At 38.7% G+C, this 19,918-nt stretch overlaps 1 protein-coding gene across 2 annotated transcripts in view; it reads left to right on the top strand.

Annotated features, from left to right (window-relative positions):
- The window catches only part of LOC122811370 (transmembrane protein 268-like), a 469,464-nt gene that overhangs the window by 380,727 nt on the left and 68,819 nt on the right, over nt 1–19,918 (top strand). For both annotated transcript variants that reach the window (XM_044083169.1, XM_044083168.1), the window contains one exon: nt 6,948–7,058. In XM_044083169.1, coding sequence (XP_043939104.1) covers nt 6,948–7,058 — 111 coding nt within the window. The remainder of the gene's footprint in view (nt 1–6,947; nt 7,059–19,918) is intronic.

Here is a 19,918-nt window from a genome sequence, read left to right as displayed (position 1 = left end):
TCAGGATGCAGCACAATTGACCTGATGTTTGCATTGAGACAGATACTTGAGAAGAAGCTAGAGATGAGGAGAGAGTCCAATTGAGCATTCCTAGACTTGGAGAAAGCATATGACAAGGTCCCAAGAAAGCTGATCTGGACAGTACTGTGGTGGTTTATAGTCCCAGAAACATTGGTAGAATTAGCACAGACTGTGTACAAATACCCAATGACTCAAGTATGAACAGTGTTCAGCCTCACAGAGGGGTTCCCAGTGGAAGTGGGTGTACATCAGGGTTCAGCTCTGAGCCCACTGCTATTCATACTGGTGATGGACTACATTAGCAAACAGACTGGAGGGGAGGGATCAATAAATCTGCTGTATGCAGATGATGTGGCAGTGCAGGCAGACTCTGAGCTAGAACTTCAGCAAAGAATAGGAGAATGGAATGCAAATCTGATGGCACGTGGGATGAAACTAAGCACACAGTGGTAATGGCAGCAAATAAGGGAAATCAGAAGAAGCTGAGAATAGAGATAGAAGGGAAGATAGTGGAACAGGTAAACAGTTTCAAGTATCTGGGAAGAGTAGTTGAGGAGAAGGGTAGTCTGAAATGAAGAGGTCAAAGCTAGAATCAGAGGGGCTGCAGCCAACTGGCATAGAGTATCAGGTGTAGTCTATGACAGAAGAATGCCAAAGAAGCTGAAAACTAAGGTGTACAAGACAGTGGTGTGACCAGTACTACTGTATGGTACAGAAACCTGGACAGTAAAGGCAGAACAGTTGAAGGAGGTAGAGGTAAGGGAAATGAAGTGCCTGAGAAAGGTGGTAGGATACACACTGTGGGACAGATGAAGAAATGAGGACATAAGAGCAGAAGCCAAAGTAGCTCCAATTGCAGAAAAGATCAAAGAGAACAGATTACGATGGTTTGGGCACATGTGTAGAAAAGCAGAAGACAATATGGTGAGGAAGATTTGGGACAGACAGGAAGAAGGTAAGAGGAAGCAAGGATGTCCTGCAAAGAGGTGATGGATTGTGTGAAAGATCTGCAAAAGTCAGGCATGAGTGTTGAAAAAGGCCAGAGTGTGGCACTGAATCGAGAGAGTTGGCGACAATTAACGCGATAGCCCAACCCCATGTAGAAAGGGGATGATGATGATATTGATCCTGAAGTAGCATTAGAGATATTATGGGAATTTTATGAAAATTTGTGTAATGCAGATAAGTGGGGAAATGAAGAAAAAGCTCAAATGGAAATATTTATGGAAGACTTAAATATGCCAAAGTTAGAGGTGGATGAAGCTCAATAATTAACAGTTAAGATAGGAGGACATGAGATACAAATGGTTATTTATAACCAATAATTCTCCAGGAGTAGATGATATTCTGGTGGAAGTTTGGAAGAAAGTGATAAAGATCTGGAAGGTTTTGGTTAACAGTATTTTAAAAGGAGGGAAAGCAGCAACATCCTGGAAAAAAAACTGTGGTGGCTCTAATACCAAACAATGGTAAAAACCCATCAGATCCAGCTTGATATAGGTCCATTTCAGTTTTAAAACATGATTATAAAGTGTTAGTGTCTATAATGGCTAAAATAATGGCAAATGTGTTACCTAAATTGATAGCTATGGATCACTGTGGTTTTGTGGAGGGAAGGCAAATATTTGACAGCATTAATAGAACAGTAATGATCCAGAAGCCGAGTGCAAGAAAATACCATTATTGTTGGTGAGTCCTGATGCAAAAAAAGCATCCAGCAGAGGAAGATGGGATTTTACGAGTAGAACAATGAAAGCATTTGCATTTCATGATACAATAATAAGGTCAATTTGGAGGATATATGAGGGATCGGAGGCAAAAATCAAAGTGGGAGGGTTCCTCCTCTGATAAGTTGGATCTAAACAGAGGAACCAGGCAGAGAGTCCTCTTTCCCTTTTGTTATTTGCGTTATATTTAGAACCATTGGCAAACAAATAAGGGAACCTGAAGTTCAAGAATATAATTGGTATGGTATTCATGAAACATAGGCTTTATGTGTAGGTGATGATATTTTATACCTGATGGAACCAGAAAAGGACATCTCAGTGTTGTAGAACATTCTGAGACAGTTCCAGTTTTTTTCTAGATATAAAATTAGTGAAAATAAAACAAAGGCTATAGCTGTGAAATTTGTACCTACATGTGAATTATTTCAACAATACCCATATTTATGAGAACATGAAAGGGATGCTGTTGTAGCAGCTAAGGAAATGTGGAAAGAGACTAAACAAAAGATAATATAAAAACTGAGAAATTGGAAGCTCTTGCTTCTATGGATAATAGATAGCAGGATACAAACAGTAAAAATGTTTTTAGTCCCTTTAGTTTTATACACAGGTCAGGCATATTTTTATCAGGCAGAGGAGAAGTTGTGGATAGTAATTAATAAAGAGTTGAATGATTTTTATGTGCGAAGAGAAGATGGCAAAAGTCAAATGGGATAAGCTGATCCTTCCAATAGAACAAGAATGTTTAAGGTTACCTGATTTGAAGGGATATTTTGGAGTTACACATTTTAAGGGTATTATGTATAATGTAAGCAGAAGGCTGCATTTCAAAGTGGAAAGGGATGATGACGAAGTGGGGGGAAATTCAAGAAATAAGGAAAGAGTGATATTTTGGATGTAGATCTTTGACAATAACAATTATACAGAATATTATATTCATAAAGTAGCATAAAGTATACTAAAAAACAATCCAACATGGGATTGGACAAAGGAGATCCTGCCGATTTAAGGATGACTGCATTTAAGGGTACGTAGAATAGGCAGGAGAAGTCTGGAATTTACTGGTAGAAGCTAGCAAAGGAACCAAGGTATTGGGAACAAATAGAGGGGGAAAGTTAATAGACTGGGAAGAGGCCAAGAAAAAATTTGGACTGTAGGCTAGAGATTGCCTTCCCTATCAGGGATTGATAGAGTATAGGCAGAGAGAAAGGGCTAGGAGAATCCTAAGTGAAAGAGCTGTACTGGTTGAGTTTTAAGCTGAGTCTGGAACAGAAGCTGCTGTTAAAAAGGGATAATTAGTAAGGAATATAAACTATTGCAACAAAGTCTAGAAGATGTAAGATTTTTGCATGGAAGTAGTTGCATATATACTATTATACCCCAAACAAACTCAGTTAAATGGCAAATGCTGGAAGTATAATGAGAAATAAGGAGGTCACTGGGAACATATGTTTTGCGAGTGTAATGAGTTAGCAGACTTTAAAATTCCTTACAGAGTACTCTGTTAGGCATAATGGGCAAGCCAGATGAGTGTAACTAAGGAAATGATTTTTTGAATTGGGATAACAGGACTTGAATTGCCTAGACATAATAATGCCTTGTAAAGTTTAATTCTGGTGGCTGCCAGAAAAGCAATTACCAGTAAATGGAAATCAAATTCTAAACCAATCATCCTTGGAGTGAATATTGTAACAAGTAAATGAACAGGATGTGGAATCTTTAGAAAAGGTTTACATAGATAAAATGGAAAAGAAAAAAATCTAAGATGACTCTCTGCTTAGTTTAGCAGAAGCATATCAACATCAAGCAGGAATAGAATTCAAACCAGAAGTAGATAAAAATCAGGCAGGAACTGAATGTGCCAAAAAACAAAAGAAAGGATATAAGGTGAAGGATCAGTTAAAAAGGCAAGAAATGGGGAAAATCCGTAAATATAGTTGCAAGTATAGAAAACTTCTCGAAGAACCTCCTGTTGATCAGGATCAAATGCAGGAATGGTTAAGAAGAGGTGAATTCAAATCAAAAGATGAAAGGTTAATATTGGCAGCCCGAGATAGTGGGCTGTATACACATTGGTTTGCAAAGTCCATTGAACATGTGGGAATGTGGGGGAAACAGACAAATGTAGGTTTTGTAAAACAGAACTGGAAACTCTCGCACACCTTGTTGCTGTTTGTGACATACTAATGGTAGAAGGACTGTATTCTGAAAGGCATAATAATGTGGCAAGACTGTTGCACTGGGGATTGTGCAAACATTATGGTAGGGAAGTGGCTGAAAAACACTGGAAAAATTAGCCACAAAGCATTGTAGAAAATGATGAAGTTTACATCACATGGGATCATCCATTACCAACAGTTCAAAAGATAGATGCAAGAAAGGAAAAACCAGCTCGAAACAACTTCCAGATAGCCACACTCGGACAATAGGTCTAGCGCTTTCATTCACTTTTAATCAAGTGAACTTCATCAATAAAAACACTTACAAACCTACCCCTTCCTTTTATACTAAATTAACTTACAGGAAATGATCTAAAACATCAATTGATTAATTAATTAATCAATATAAAGTCAATCCCTAATACACAGTATATAATTATGAATGTCCTTATATACAAATGTTGGTTAAAAATTCATCTGTACATTAAAAAACATTTCAAATTGATGACTTCATTTAAGCCGGGTGCTATATCTGCCCCAAACAGGAGCTGCCAGAATGCTTCTCTACACTCCAGTGTGTTGTTTAAATCCCCAGCAAATAAAGCCTTGTCAACACTCTCTAAAACAAAAAATTCAAACTTTTTAAATAATGAACAAGAAAGTGCATGCCTAGATAGTGAATTAGTCTTGTCTTTTTTCTTTATAGCTAGTGTGTGTTCATATATTCTACGTTTCAGACTTCTCTTTGTTTTCCCTGTATAGTAATTTTTACATGTGGTACAGGTAGCTATATAAACAACATACTCACTGTTGCAATTATAATAATCTTTTGCCCAAAATGTTTGTCTCAAATGTTCCACAATAACGAAGGAAGAATTGCTAATGAACCTACATTGTTTGCAATTCATGCAACTAAAAGTTTCCTTTTTGTTGGAACATATACGGATGTTATTACTATTTTTCACTTTACCTGATTCCAACATAGACTTAATGTTAGTAATTCTCTTGAACGTAAATCTAGGTGTCACCCCTAAAATGGAAGCCAGTTCCTTGTTTCCAAGAATTATTCTCCAATTGTTTTCAATAATATATTTAATGTTCCACATTTCTCTGGCTATTGGCAAGTGAAATGCAATATTGAATTCTTGTGTTTCCGTTGTGGAACTAGTCCTATAAATGTTTGGCGGACCCACCACTGAGTCCTTAGAATGTAAAATGGGTTTAGCAACCCCACTTCTCGAAGTTCTTACTTCATCTTCTATTCTTTTTAACCATTCCAAATCATACCCTTTGTTAAGAAACAAAGATCTCAGGAATATTAATTCCTTAGAAAAAAACTTCTTCATCTGAAGTCAGTCTACTCAATCTTATAACCTGACCTTTAATGACTCCTTTCTTCATATGAATGTGATGCAAACTGTCCCTATGTAAATACTGATTAGCAAAGCAAGGTTTTCTGTATATTTTGCTTTGAATTCTCTTGTTACATTATCTATACTTAGATTCAAATCCAAAAAATTTATATTTTTTCCAAATCCACTCATTTTAAAGGATAAAAATCCTGTAGTGTTATTCAAATGTGTAACAAATTCACCAAATTCAAGGTAGTCCCCAGTCCACAGAAAAAACAAGTCGTCAATGTATCTATAATATATATCCACCTTACTAAAATTAGAGTGTGACTCTAAAAAAGTTTTTTGTTCCCAGTTTGCCATGACTAAATTAGCAAAAGCTGGGGCATGTGAGGGATCCTGCTGTGCAACCAGCTGTATTCACCCAGGAAGTAGTGGAGCAGAATGTACCACACCATTCCTATTCCATGAAGGGGGACATCAGGTAAAAACTACATTCACCCTTTATTCCTCTGGCTTTTAAGGATAGTTCTTGAACAAAGCTGACCAAGTTATAAATTTTAATATTCTCTTCATTTCCACTGCATTAAGCGTTGATTTTGAGTTACAAGTAGCAGCTTATGTCACAGAATGAAAATATCAGACTTTTTTGTTTTTCTGGATATAGTTCAATCTTTAATATCATCTTCCGTGAAAGAATAGCATTGTTATTTTGAGTTTTTAAGCACTATATTTCCTGTTACACTTTAGATGATCTTTTGGTGAGTGTGTAGTTTAAGGTTCCAGAAAATGCTGTGAATTGTGGGTGTTGTCACCTATAAACAGTAGCATCTTTGGGGTGCTGCTCTTATTTGAAAAGTTGGAATCTCCTATGCTGCAACATCACCTCCTGTAGGAGGAAAAGCAGCATTGCAGCTGTGCAGCCTGTATGTGTATATTGAGTAGATAGGTGACTATGGTATACTGGTACACAGTTATGTACTAATGTCATAGAGTTTTAGCTACATCCCAAAGGATCAATCAAGAAAGAAGAAAAAAAAACAATGACAATGTCAGAGTGACTCTGTTCCCTCAAAGCCATTAAGTATTCAACAGTGGTCAGTATCTGATCACTGGACAAAGTTGCAGGTGTCTGTAACAGTAATGCTGAAGATTTTTAGAAAATCTCAGTGGATTCATGCAAGTATCAGACAGGAGTAATTTAGTAGAATGAACCTGCCTGTAGAAAGTCAGTCGCATAGACAACTGAGTGTTGACAATGGAAACTAACCTTCCATCTTTGTATTTGTTTTTGTTAGCTAGTGTTTTTCATACGTCCTTCAGTTTTGTTACAGTACACACCATGAAGTTTATATTGTGGCATGTACATCTGCATGGTAACTGATATTTAAAATGTTTCATGCTTTTTTGCAGTTTCAGAATGTTGCAACCTACTGCCATTTCTGGCCTTCATAAGGCTTGTCTGGAAACCTATGTAGCTATCAGCATTCTCAGGTTGTCAGGGGTAACTGGTATTTAAAATCAGGGCAAGAACAAAAGTAGCAGAAGGGAGTAAAGTAGCCATTCAGCCCTTTGGGTCCTTCATGTAAAATGAACTTGGTTTCCTAATCTGGAGGTGACTGACGTTTGTCTAAATTTTTATTAACTGTTGTAATATATTTACATTTTTTCCTTTGTTTCTCCCTCAGATTAATGTGAATACAGATGTCCGGTTGATATGGGCTAATGAAAACTTGATAAAGCATAGTCTCCTGGTTGGGGTGGTGGACTTCATGCAGAACTGCAGGAGCGAACTGAATGTATCCTTTTAGTTCCTGATGGAATCTCTGCAATCTTCCTCCTAAGCTTATTTAATCAATGATTGTACATTTGGAATTTAAATATTTTTTTATATGCAGTAGAGTGGTCTGGAGTAAAGACTTAAAATGGAGGAGTAACTAAAATGTTTTTGGGAGCTCATTCTAATCGTAAATATTTGCATAAGCCACTTTCTGTAAGTTTGCTTCTGCAAGTTAGGATAGACATGCAAGAGAGAGAGGCATTTTTAAAGCAACGTTGCATCAGAAGCATTATTTTGTAGCTGATGTTACATTATTTTCTATCTTATGTCCGTTTTCTTAATATCTTTGACTTTATGTCTTGTGTTATCCCCACTGTAATAAAATTCAGGCAGAAAAAAAAGCTGAGATCTTGTCCAAATGTGAACCCTCCATCTTCTGTTTTTCAGGCCATGACCCTGTGTTGGCATGGCATAGAAATTCTTTTCGTTACCGGTAGGATTTCAAAAATATTTTCTTCAAGACTGAATCATGTATAGTGTCATCCTACTAGTTTTGCATTTTAAGAGAAAACATATTCCACTTTGCAGATATTGCTGGCTATCAACCACAACAATTAAATGTGAACACAAATTAGAAAAGCATTGGTCTACATGGGAAACTTTGTCTCTGCATATTTATAACTAGGTCTTGGAGAACTTCAAAACTTTCTAGAATTGTGTAATATTTTATTAATTACATTTCAAACTGCATTTGGCACCTTTTGTCTGATAAGGAGCTACTTTAATGTGCTGATGAGGGTTTAAGCTACAAACACTCAATCGGAAAAAATACATGAATTGTGCCAGCCCAGTGGTGCTGTGGGTATGATGACTGCCTTTGATGTTGGTGACCTGAATTCAGATAATACTTCTCAAGGAGTTCCAGTGGTATGTTCAAAGACCAAAAATACGCTCCTCAGAACTGCAAACATTTCGCTGTGACTAGATGGAAAAGCATACTATGTCTGAAATTACTGTATCTTGGAGAAAAATGACAGCAATCTTGAAATTGGTGTATATATGTAGTGGGGGCTGGGTACAGTGGGCTTGGCCATCTGCAAAAATGCTTTTAATTTTGTAGAAGTAGGTTTCAAACTTCACTGTTGCTGTAGACGGCACTTAATTTTTCAGAGTTCCAGGACGTCTTGGTGTTCCATTCGGCTACCTTTTCAAAATGCTACAAATGTTGCTGAGGAGAAGATAAATAAGCAACTTTTGACAGTTCACTTTCAGATTTGGGGTGGCTCTTGTTCCCCTCTTCCACTGTAATGTGTCTTGCGGAGACTAACATGCACACACTTGTTTACATTTACCTTCATGCACAGACTTTTTATAAGTATATAGAGACATAGATGAACAAACACACATACATTATAAATATAAATAAGTATGTGATATGTGTATACATACACATATACAGATTAACGCACACACACACACACACACACACACACACACACACACACATATATAGTGTAACTAAGATAAAAAGTAACGCTGCTGTCCAAAGGTCCAGACTTGAAAAACTCAAAACGAAATGCAGAAAAAATACAAGGTTGGACCACCACGATGAATCAATAAAACTTTTATTCCAATGGAAAAAATATGGATAAGCGCTTTCACGTACACACTGAGTACGCTTCTTCAGATCTCTAAACATTCTAAAGAGCTCCCATCTTAAATAGTATTCACTGAATTATCCATAAATTAATTATTCAATCAATTCATCAATAAAATAATTAAGTCAGTAAAATTAATTAAGTCATCCAGAGAGTAGCTCACATTACTATTTAAAAGCTTCATTTAACAAACAACACTTCTTTGATGAAACGTCTAACATACAATACTCGAAAGTATATCAATTACTAAGACATACTTATATACAGAATACTTATAAGCCAATGCTTAACTAATCACTATAATAACAAAATAATATTTGTTAATAGATGAATTAATAGATGAATTCACAAATTTATATTCAATTTAAATAAAAATTCATAACTTACTATAGGTATATAAATACAATATCAATTCCATTAAAATACACTGCATAAAATTAAATCAACTAAATAAATATGAAAAACTTAATTATTTTATTGATGAATTGATTGAATAATTAATTTATGGATAATTCAGTGAATACTATTTAAGATGAGAGCTCTTTAGAATGTTTAGAGATCTGAAGAAGCGTACTCTTGTGTACGTGAAAGCGCTTATCCATATTCTTTCCATTGGAATAAAAGTTTTATTGATTCATCGTGGTGGTCCAACCTTGTATTTTTTCTACATATATATAGTGTGTATGTGGTTTTGTGATAGTTGGTCGACGTACACTGCATTGAAGAACAGAATGTCAAAGTAAGGTACTTCAAAATAAACTCCACGCCCTCAGTAACTTAAATATGCCAAGTATGAAATCATACGATACAGGAGAAAAGAAAAAAATTCTACTATGTCTAAGATTCGGTAATCTCAGACAAATTCCAGTATTCCACTAATTCTGTTCAAATGCGTTTCACACGATTAAGGTGTCACATCAACAGTGATAATAACCTAGAGCCAATGTTCACACTAGTATTAACACCAATGTGTTTGTGTGCATGTGTGTGTGCATAGATATACATCTATACATGTAAAATATATGTATATATATGTGTGTGTGTGTGTTTGTGTTTAACTTTTGCCCATTTTTGCAGTTCACTTTTGGAGCAAAAATGGGCATAAAACTGTATTCCACCAAAATATATTGCCAGGCATGTGTTTCATAACTCAATAAGAAGTAAATAAAATCTACAGCTTTTATGTTTTATTTATTTTAGTAGGACAGGTCTGGACCGTCCGTCATGTTATGTCTTTATTAAAATCTGATGTTATACAGCCCACTGCATCTTGGGATACTTGTGTATACACACTAGCATTTTACCTTTCACATTTGTTTTAGTGCAGCACAAGTTCTTTGCTCACACTATGCAGTAGTCAACATCACTAAACCTTCCTGGAAATGGTTTGGTTCTTAAGGAAGTCAGATTTATCTCACCATCTGTTATGAAAGTAGGTGGTTCAAATGGGATAGTAACATTTAAAAAAAGTTCATAAGATAGAGTTTCTGCAGGTTTATCCAGTCCATAACTTCATTTTACATTTAGAGTGAGGGCAAAACTTGAAGCAAATCAAGCAAGAGAGTTAATTAGGCAATATCAGGTGTTCATTAACTGAGTTAATGTTCAGTTGTAGGTAAACTGATTTTGTAACATAAAGTATCCAACAAAGTAAAAGAGAAGAAAAAAATGGGCAGAGATGCAAAAGTAAAATGGTTACAGGATGGTCTAGTCCAAAAAGAATACATTAGATTTTACTGATAGGTAACTGAACAGGATTAAACAATTATACTAGAATAAAGAGAAAATGGATGACAAGGAGGATTACAGTAAGTGACAGGATTTAGAGATAGGCCAGCTACAGGCAGGCCCAAAGTTAGGGAAAGACAGTCTAGTGCAGAAATACCAAGACCTGCTGGACTTTAGGTAACAGGGATTTAAATAGTTTAAGGGACTACACAGTTAAAGAACTTAAAATAGCCAGTAGTTCCCTGTTGAAGTGAGTGGAAAGGAGACTAAGACATAGCATCTCTGGAGATGGAGAGAGCAAAGTGGGAGGGTACCAGGTCTGAAATGACAGAAAGCAGAAACACACAGTGTATAAGCTGAAGAAGGGTAGATAGGTCAATAACAAGTGCAAGGAAGTATATGTAAAATAATGAAATGAATAAAAACAAATGCCCAGGAACCAAAAAGAAGATGAGTCAAAAGGGTGGGAAGAGTACTGCCTGAAGAAAGGGATAGGAGAAAGATGGATTATTGGTTTGGCACTTAGGCTACACAGCAGGGGTTTGACTTAGACTGTCATATGGAGGAAGAATCTGTGGGTGCACTAAAGGATGGGGAGCTTCTGAACAGATCTTTGGCACTGTAGAGGAAGATGTCAGTTAGAGGATTAGAGATCGAGAGACTGGCATCTGCAGTGCAGCAGGAGAACTTGGTACGAGACTAAGAAAAGTTTGGAGAGACTGGGAAGATCTAAGGAGTATGACTTAGAAGTAGTCAGGGGGTAGAGACCAAGGAAGCATCCATTTTAAACTTTAATGTGGTGTGGTGTGGGAGGCTGGCGTAATGGTTAAGGTGCTTGCCTTAGAAACACAAGGTGCAGGGTTTGATTCTCACATGGGGTAATTGGCTAGGCTTAAAATGGTCCATGAGGACAGTTAGCCTAGGACTAATCTATGAATCTATATAAATATGTACATATAGTGCAAATACCAGTATATCCTGTCTGTCTCTACTAACACTACCTATTAAGTCTAAAATTAGTATGTACTAACATTACCTGCTAACACTGCTTACAACTGTAAAGTTACTAACTTATACGTACTCTCTTCTTAAAATTCATGTGCTGTGTGTACATGAAACAGTATATGTACAAAGCCAAGCCACATTTACCGCAGTTATAATTACTTCTGTCTGATAAAGTAATCTTGCTTGCTTAAGTTACATGCTGTACTAATCACAAAGATAGATAATTGAATAGTATTAATGCAATGAGATTTGAAGATTAACTTATTCTGTTGTACTTTGCTACTTTATCAATGTAATGCCATTGTTGTTTGAATCCATTTTGGCCTGGATGATGCCTGAAAATAGTCTTTGTACTAATGTGATTACCTGGTTTATAGGCAGTTGAGAGGAGAGATAGTGAAAGGATAGAGGAACATGCAGGTGATGGGCAAGGGGCAGACCTAACAGAGGTGAGAGACTAAGAGGGGAGTTGTAGTTAGTGGTAGATATGCAGATGGAAGTAATAGAAGCCCTGCAAGAAGTTAGGCAGCTGCAGGGAAATTAGCCATAAGGGAGGCAAAAAGAATAAGCAAAGGGGAGTAGGTGTGGAGGTGCAAAAGTCACACAGGGGAGACAGGTTGGCCTAGTCCAAAACGAAAACTGTGGATTTTAGTGGTAGGTGACTGATTTACTAGTGGCATAGTCTGGAGCAACGGGATGGAAGGGAGGAGTGTGATGGAGGTAAAATGGTCCCTCATTATAACTTGCTTATTAGTGACCAAATTGGTCACAAAATGAAGGAAACAGAGACTGATTAAAATCTTAGGACCTACACTGCAGAGTCCTGAAATGTGTAAACCAAATGGCTAAATAATCCAGACTTTAATACTGTCTAAGACTGCTATGTGTCTGAATATTCCCTTTTCCCTGAAATATGCCAGTGTTGGACTTAAGGGTTTGGGGGGGGCAAGTTAAAGAAGGTTAAAGGAGAAGAGCAATGCTTGATATTTGCTCTTACTCTGTATTATTTTTTTTTGTCTCTTGGGACTTTACAGTGTGAGTCTCGAGATTTCATTGGTAAACTGAAGGTGACATCTATAGTGTAGGAATGACTTTCCTGGCAGAGAGGACCATAAAAAGGGCAATAGAAAGGACTAGAGAGGCAATACAGTCATTCTGGGATTTGTGAAGTGAAGTACAGTTGCGCACTCGACTATCCTTACCAGAGGTCAACAGTTTTTGAAAGGAGAGGGTCGTGCAGTACAACTCCTAGGTCAGTGGATGGGGTTAGGAGTACAGGGTTAAGACAGTGGATAAATGGAAGGCTTTGGGAGATGAAGCACTATTTAACATTGACAGGATATATGTCAGCTCCCAATGAGTCATGGTCAAATGGTGCATCAGAATTATTGTGTCTTTAAATAAAATAGAAAATGGAGGCAGTAGCTGCTCCAAAGGAATGAAAAGAGGTTAAGAAAGAATCTAGGAAAGTTTGAGTAAGCAACTGAAAATAGCAATAAATGGAGGAAGCCAACAGTAATGGAAGGGGAATTAGGTCAAAAAGATAAGGGGAAACTAGAACCGGGTGATAACATTGCATAGAGACAATGACAGCAGCAAAACAATAGTAATATCAGTGAAGACTCCAGTAGGTAGGATGAAGGGAGGTGATAAAGTGAACAGATGATAAGGAAAGGAGAGAAGGGTAGACTTTGTAAGGCAGATAAAAAAATGCTGAGGGAAGGATGAAAGAAGATAAACTGGCAAAATTAAGTCAAATTAAAGTTTGATAGTGCCATAAGCCTAATCAGAAAGATGCTTAAGCTGGAACACTAATAATTGATATTGAAGTCAGCGTAATGTGGAAAACCTGGATAATTGTGCCGTGGGACAACAGTAAGAGAGCATGGGATATCCCAAGTTATAGGACACTAGAAATTACAAGGTAAACAAGGCCAAAGGATTGTGGCAGTGTGCATCACGTTTGGATACAGGATGAAGACTGTAGAAGAATTTTCACTATAGCGTGAAAATATAGAAGGGCAGGACTGCTGAAATCAAACTGAAGGAAAGAAGCCCATATTCAGTTTCCAAGAAGCAAGTTTGCTATTGGTGAAAGTGAGAATTAATGCCTTTTATAAGGGCACCACTGCATTTGCCAGGTTAGCAGTCTGGTTAAGGACAGGGTAAGGAGATGGACAAGGAAAAACTGACAGTTTTGATAGGAAATCTGTCTGCCCGAGGCAAAGCAGACCAATCCATTTTAAGCTGTGCAGAGAAGGTAGCCTGATTGAGATAATCAGATAAGAGTAGATTAAACAGAAAGCAATCAATGAGAGGCAAATCTTTAGTATAGAGCTCTGAACAGAAAGAATGAGGTGATGAATCTACACTTTAGTGCTTCATTAGCAAACAACCAACATGCAATGCAGTTGTTTATGTTGGTCATGGACATCAGAAGGAAAATCAGGCCTAGCCATAAACAGAGTCTAGGACTGAGAATGGGCAACAGTTGAGAGGAATTGTCAGATAAGGGTTTTGCAATACAGAAACAAAGCATTGAATTGAAAGTTTTGACATATAAAGGGAACTGTTTTGGGGGGGGGTGTAAGAAAGGGACTGTGGGGGGCCGCAAAAGACATAGAAGAATAAGTACAGTTCACGACAAGGAGAAAATACAGGAAGGAGAGAAATAACGGGGTGGTGCCACCAAGAGAGACAGAAACAAGGAAGGAAAGTGTAAAATTAACAAAAAGATGGGCAGTGGGTGTGAAGAGAGAAAAAAACAATCTTTTTCTCATGTGGGAGAAATAAAAAGGACAGGTTGGGAAATTAAATAAGTTGGCTTGGGAAGGTCAGAAATCTAAGGTTGGCAGGAAATGGAAGATAGTTTGCAAGGGAAGGAAGGGCATAATATTAGTCTGGAAAGGCAGGACAAAAGAAACTAGGTGGACAGGTGAGGTGGCAACTACTGCAGATAAGAAGGTATTAAGGGGCATTTAGATGCAACAGAATATAGGGGCAGTTGGGACATCATAGAACAGCCTCAAGGTGGCTAATAGGACAGTATCTGAACATCTGACACAGCTCTTCGACTAGAAAAGAAAAGAAACCTGTCTAGATATGGGTATGAAATGCATTAAATGGTATGTTTAATGGACTTACATTGGATAAAAATGATATGCAGGTAGGAAGAGTATTACTAGTAGATTAAGTAGCCTAATAAAGTCTAGACATTAGGAAAACGTCTTGATTGCCTGTGTAGTAAACAAATGTAACAAGTTGTCAGATGGGCAGCAGAGGCTTAGCTATGTGGGACATTTAAAACTGTTTACATACCTAAATTCAGAAGGCATAGTTGATAACCTCATCCAGCTAAAGGTAAATCCCTGTGTAACTCATTGGATATCAAACTGCCTCTCAGATAGAAAGCAGGAAGTCAGGGTGGGTGGATGTACCTCCTTCAAAAGACCTGCAAGTACTAGTGTGCCTCAGGGTTTGGTACTTGGGCAGCTCTTCTTTGGAATCTACTTCTCGAAGTTCTTAGCTAATGTTTAGGCTTGTGACTGGCCAAGTTTACAGATGACTTTAAACTTGGTGGCATTATAAACTTAAGATACCAAGATCCTTCAGGAAGGCCTTTCCCAAACAAATAGCTAGTATCAAAGCCATAGGTTCACAGGTGTGTACTAGGCTAATGGCCCTGGAGCCTTTACAAGCCCAGCCCATAGAAGTGCCCTGGCATTGTGCCACCCGATGTTAGTTCCCAGTGGTAATATGTACAGTACCAGAAATGCAGCACTGGTTATGCAGTATTAATCTTTTAATTAAGTGCTGACATGTGCTACTGCTACAATAGGTTCATAGATTAGTACTAGGCTAACTGCTTTTATGAGCCATTTTAAGCCTAGCCAGTTAAGCCATGTGAGAATCAAACCCTGCACCTTGTGCCTGTAAGGTAAACACCGTAACCATTATACCAACCTCCCACTCCTAAAATACCAGTACACCGTCTGAGCTGTTCTCAGACCCGGGATGTTGTGCTCTACAATCACAGCAAATTACCACTACACCATTGAAAGCTAAATGACAAAAATATATAATTGTATCCCTCAGCAAGCATGACATTCCCTGCAAATATAACATACCCCTAAATTTTGATCCAGTATTGAGGGATCTGGGAACCCATCTGGACAATGAGCTGTCGTTTGATCACCATGTTTCTACTGTTTTAAGGAAACTCTTACATTGAACAGCTTAATAGTAAGGGTATAGCATCCAGGTCCAAGGAGGTGATAATTCCACTGTATTCTGCACTCATTAAGCTAATTGATGAGTATAATGCCTTATTCAATATGTACCTGTGCAAATACCTGACACAACTCCAGCAACCACAATGCTTTCCCACTAAGAAAATCAGGGGCCTAAATCACAAAAGCTATACTGATCATGTCAAACCTGACCCTCGTTTTAGTGACTTACTAGCTACTGGGGATCAGTCACATTTGGAAATATTTGTGTATTGTAGTGATGTTGCAGCATGCTCAGATCACTAGAGAGAGGAATTTTACAGCTACCTTACACACATCCAGCTGTATCTCAGTTTTTTTCAGCCCAGAACCTTGTCAAGCCTTCCACCCCTACCCCTCGCACATACCACAGCAATGAATAAAGAAATGTACTTATGCTAAAGTCCTGTTAAGAGAATACAGACTGACTAATACTGGGTGATGTTTAGTTGTGCCTGGTGGCTTAGGGTTAACAGATGTTCTTCATGTTTCACTTTTGCAGTCATTACATTTGGGTAATCTGCTGGCAGGTTGCCTTCAGTCAGCTTGAATAACAAGGTCTTGGGTCCTGCATCGGTTGTTATCTCCTCTTCCATGATGTCAGGTCGTCAGGGGTATAAAACATGCAACCAATGCCATTTTAATCAGTCTTTCTTGCTGTGCGGCGCCCGAAGCAGAAGCAGTTCACAAGTGCCGGTCGGCCGACTCCTGAAATTTTCATTTTCAAGTTTCAGAACCGAAGTCTTCAACCTAAAGCTAAGTACCCTGTTGTGGAAACATTTTTTCTTGCTCCTTACCAATGTCAGTAAAAGTTAATAATTGTATTACTTGTGGGAAGCAAATACCTCAAGGATTTTTATTTGTACTGTATTCCTTGCCTAGGCCCTGACCACAATGTGCCTTGCTGTCAGTTTTGTGCTAAATTTAACCAACGCACTATTAAGCGTCAGTATATTTTTGCTTCTAAATACTTTGGCTCAAGTTTTAACTATCTTGAAATGTCGTTGGTTAGCAATCTGACTACTGGAATTCACAAAAAAAATGCAAAGAAAAAGACAGAGACAGACCGTCAAGGTCCAAAACCGACGACGAAGCTTCTCCTAAGCCAGCTGCTGGTTCACCGGTACTCAGGTGCTTTCGCAGCCCCTGATGCCCGCTACTTTTGATTCGCAGGCCTCTACCTTGGATAGGACCGGAGCCGCTGAGCAGGCACCGGCTTCTGAGGGTGTTTTCAGCCCTAAAGATTTGTATATTAAACCGACGCCATCATCAAAACCAAGGCCAAAACCAACTTTTATGCCTAAAAAAACGACGCATGAGCCACGTATTCAGGCCCCTATGCCTAAAAAACAAATGATCAAAATGGCTGAGGATTTAATTACCTTGATCAGGGGTTCCCAACCCCCTCCTGCTAAGAGGCCTAGGCAAGGCACTGATTATGAATCTTCAGATCAGGTTTCCATTTCTTCTGATTCCTGTTCTGATCAGGGATTTTCTATTTCCCCTTATGAGGACTCTAATGCAGAAGAATCCATCCCTTCTGCTTCTCCTCCTGAGGATTTTTCTTTTGGAGAAACTTTGCATACCTTAAGGGAACATTTTCATTGGGAGAGTCAGGATTTTTCAGAATCCAAAAAGAGGCTTAGGCATTTTCTTCTTCCTCAGCATAGGCCTTTGGCTATACCTCCTGTTTTAGGCATTGTTGGTGATGTTTTCTCAGAATCCAGCATGGCTCCTGATTCCCTGCCTCTGGCCCCTAGTAAGCCAGACAGATATTACAGGGTTCCTGACTCCCACAAGTTTCTTTTCAAAAACCCTACTGCTGACCCTGAAACAATTTCTCAGGGTCCCAAGGGTGTTAAAGCTTCTACTGCTAAAAATCCTACCCCTTCTGATAGAGACTCCAGGGCGCTGGATAGATGGGGTAAGAAGGTTTATATGTCTGCAACCCTGGCAATCAGGGCTTTAAACTGTCAATTTCATATGCTTAAATATCAGCAGCATGTCATGGGCTTACTTAAACAGAAAATTATGTTGATTTCTGACTGTGTGGAAAATAGAGTTGCAGGATTTATTGCATTCAGCTGAACAAGTTGGAAAGCATAATTTGCAATGTGGTTTTGATTCCTTGGAGGCCTCTTGCAGGGCTGCGTAACTGGATCTGTGATAAGAAGGCATGCTTGGCTCAAGGAGCAAAATCTGACTGATCATGTTAAAGCTAAATTGTTGGATGCTCCTTTACAACAGGACAGTCTGTTTGGCAATAAGGCAGAAGACGTTTTGAAAAAGATGGAAGACAAAGCTAAATCTATGCAAACTGTAAAATATTTCTTACAAGTGCAGCCACCCAGGTTCAGTAGGCACTGGCCTACTAAGAATTGGTCTTTTCCAGTACCCAACAGAGCTGCTCAGGTTAAACCCAGACACTCCAAAGGCTCCAGGTTTCTGTCACAAGGAACTTACAGAACAAAACAATGGGGTGCCTCCACCTCCAAGTCTGGAAGTAGCAGAGCACCCCCCTACAACAGTCTCAATGACTTTCCTCTGCCATTTCCAAGCACTTATCTTTTGGCAACCCCTTTGGGGGGAAAACTAGTACTTCATGCTCAAAATTGGCATCTAATTACCCAGGACAAGTGGGTCTTAAATATAGTATCCCAGGGATGCACATTTCATTTCCACATGTTGCCAATTCCAAACAGATGGCCAGATCTGCCTCCAAATCAGTGGGCAGAGGCCCAGAAACAAGTCATGTCCCTCATGGATATGGAGGCTATTCAACCAGTACCAGAAAAGGAAAAAGGACAAGGTTTTTATTCAAGACTTTTCCTGGTACCCAGAAAAGACAAATCATGTCATCCAGTTCTGGACTTATCCATTCTAAATACCTTCCTGGACTTTCCAAAATTCAAGAGGCTGACTCTGCAACAGTTACTGCCTATGCTAGGCAAGGATACCTGGTTTGTAACTCTAGACTTAAAAGAGGCTTACCTGCATATCCCAATCAGGGAATCTTGCTGAAGATACCTTCTCTTCAAAGCAGGCTATTTGCATTACCAGTTCTCTGCACTGCCCTTTGGCTTATCTACTGTGTCCAGGGTCTTCACAAAGTGCCTGGCGCCAGTGATTGCATTTTGCAGACAAAGAAACATTCAAATTTATCCTTAACTGGACAATGTCTAATTTAGGCAGAAAACAAGGACATTCTTCTACAACATCTGGCATTTGTAAAAAGGCTTCTAACATGCCTAGAGTACACCATAAACGAAAAGAAATCACAACTGGTACCCTCTCAAATAATTACATTCCTGGGTGCAAGCTTGAGTACAACTGCCCAGATGGCTTACCTCACGCCAGACAAACAAATTCAATTGATAACATGCTTCAAACAAGTGGCCACAAAAATCCAGCTATCTGCAAGACAAATTCTGCAGGCTTTGGGGTCCATGGCTTCCTGCATTCTACTAATTCCATATGCAAGATTGCATATGAGGAAACTTCAGTGGTACCTAAAAAGCTTATGGAGTCAACATTGCCACAGCCTGGAAACAATGATTCCTCTCATTCCTTGCCTGCAACAGGAGTTCCTATGGTGGGCAGAGGCCTGTCACCAAAACAAGGGACTGTCATTCATTCTACTCCCTGCCACCCAAACCCTGACTACAGACGCATCAGACTATGCTTGGGGGGCCCATCTGGCAGGGAGATGCATTCAGGGCGAATGGAGCCCAAATCAAATGCACCTACATATCAACCAGAAAGAAAAGATAGCTGTACAAAATGCTCTGACAGCCTTCAAGGACTTCCTTCATCCAGGACGAATACTGATGAAGACGGACAACACTACAGTTGTGTGGTACATAAACAAGCAGGGGGGTACCCACTCCTACCCTCTTTGCAGACTAGCCATGGTCTTGTGGAACACAGCCTTGACTTACCAAATACATCTACAAGCTCAGTTCCTGCCAGGAAAGAAAAATACTCTGGCAGATGAACTAAGCAGAAACCTTATGGACCCACACGAATGGAAACTGGATCCACAAATCTTCAGCATGTTGACACAAAAATAGGGGAGCTCAGACATAGATCTTTTTGCCTCTCCCCAAAACTATCAGTTGGACAAATTCTGCACAAGAATTCATCACAAAAAAGCTTGGAAAGTGGATGCTCTATCCTTCAGCTGGAAAAACTGATCAGTCTATGCCTTTCCCCCTCTGCCT

Source organism: Protopterus annectens, chromosome 9.part0 (genome assembly GCF_019279795.1).
Source record: "Protopterus annectens isolate FY-2018-M chromosome 9.part0, PAN1.0, whole genome shotgun sequence".
NCBI classification, from domain to species: Eukaryota; Metazoa; Chordata; order Ceratodontiformes; family Protopteridae; genus Protopterus; species Protopterus annectens.
The sequence above is the reverse complement of the archived record's forward strand: the minus strand, read 5'-3'. Positions and strand labels throughout refer to the sequence as shown.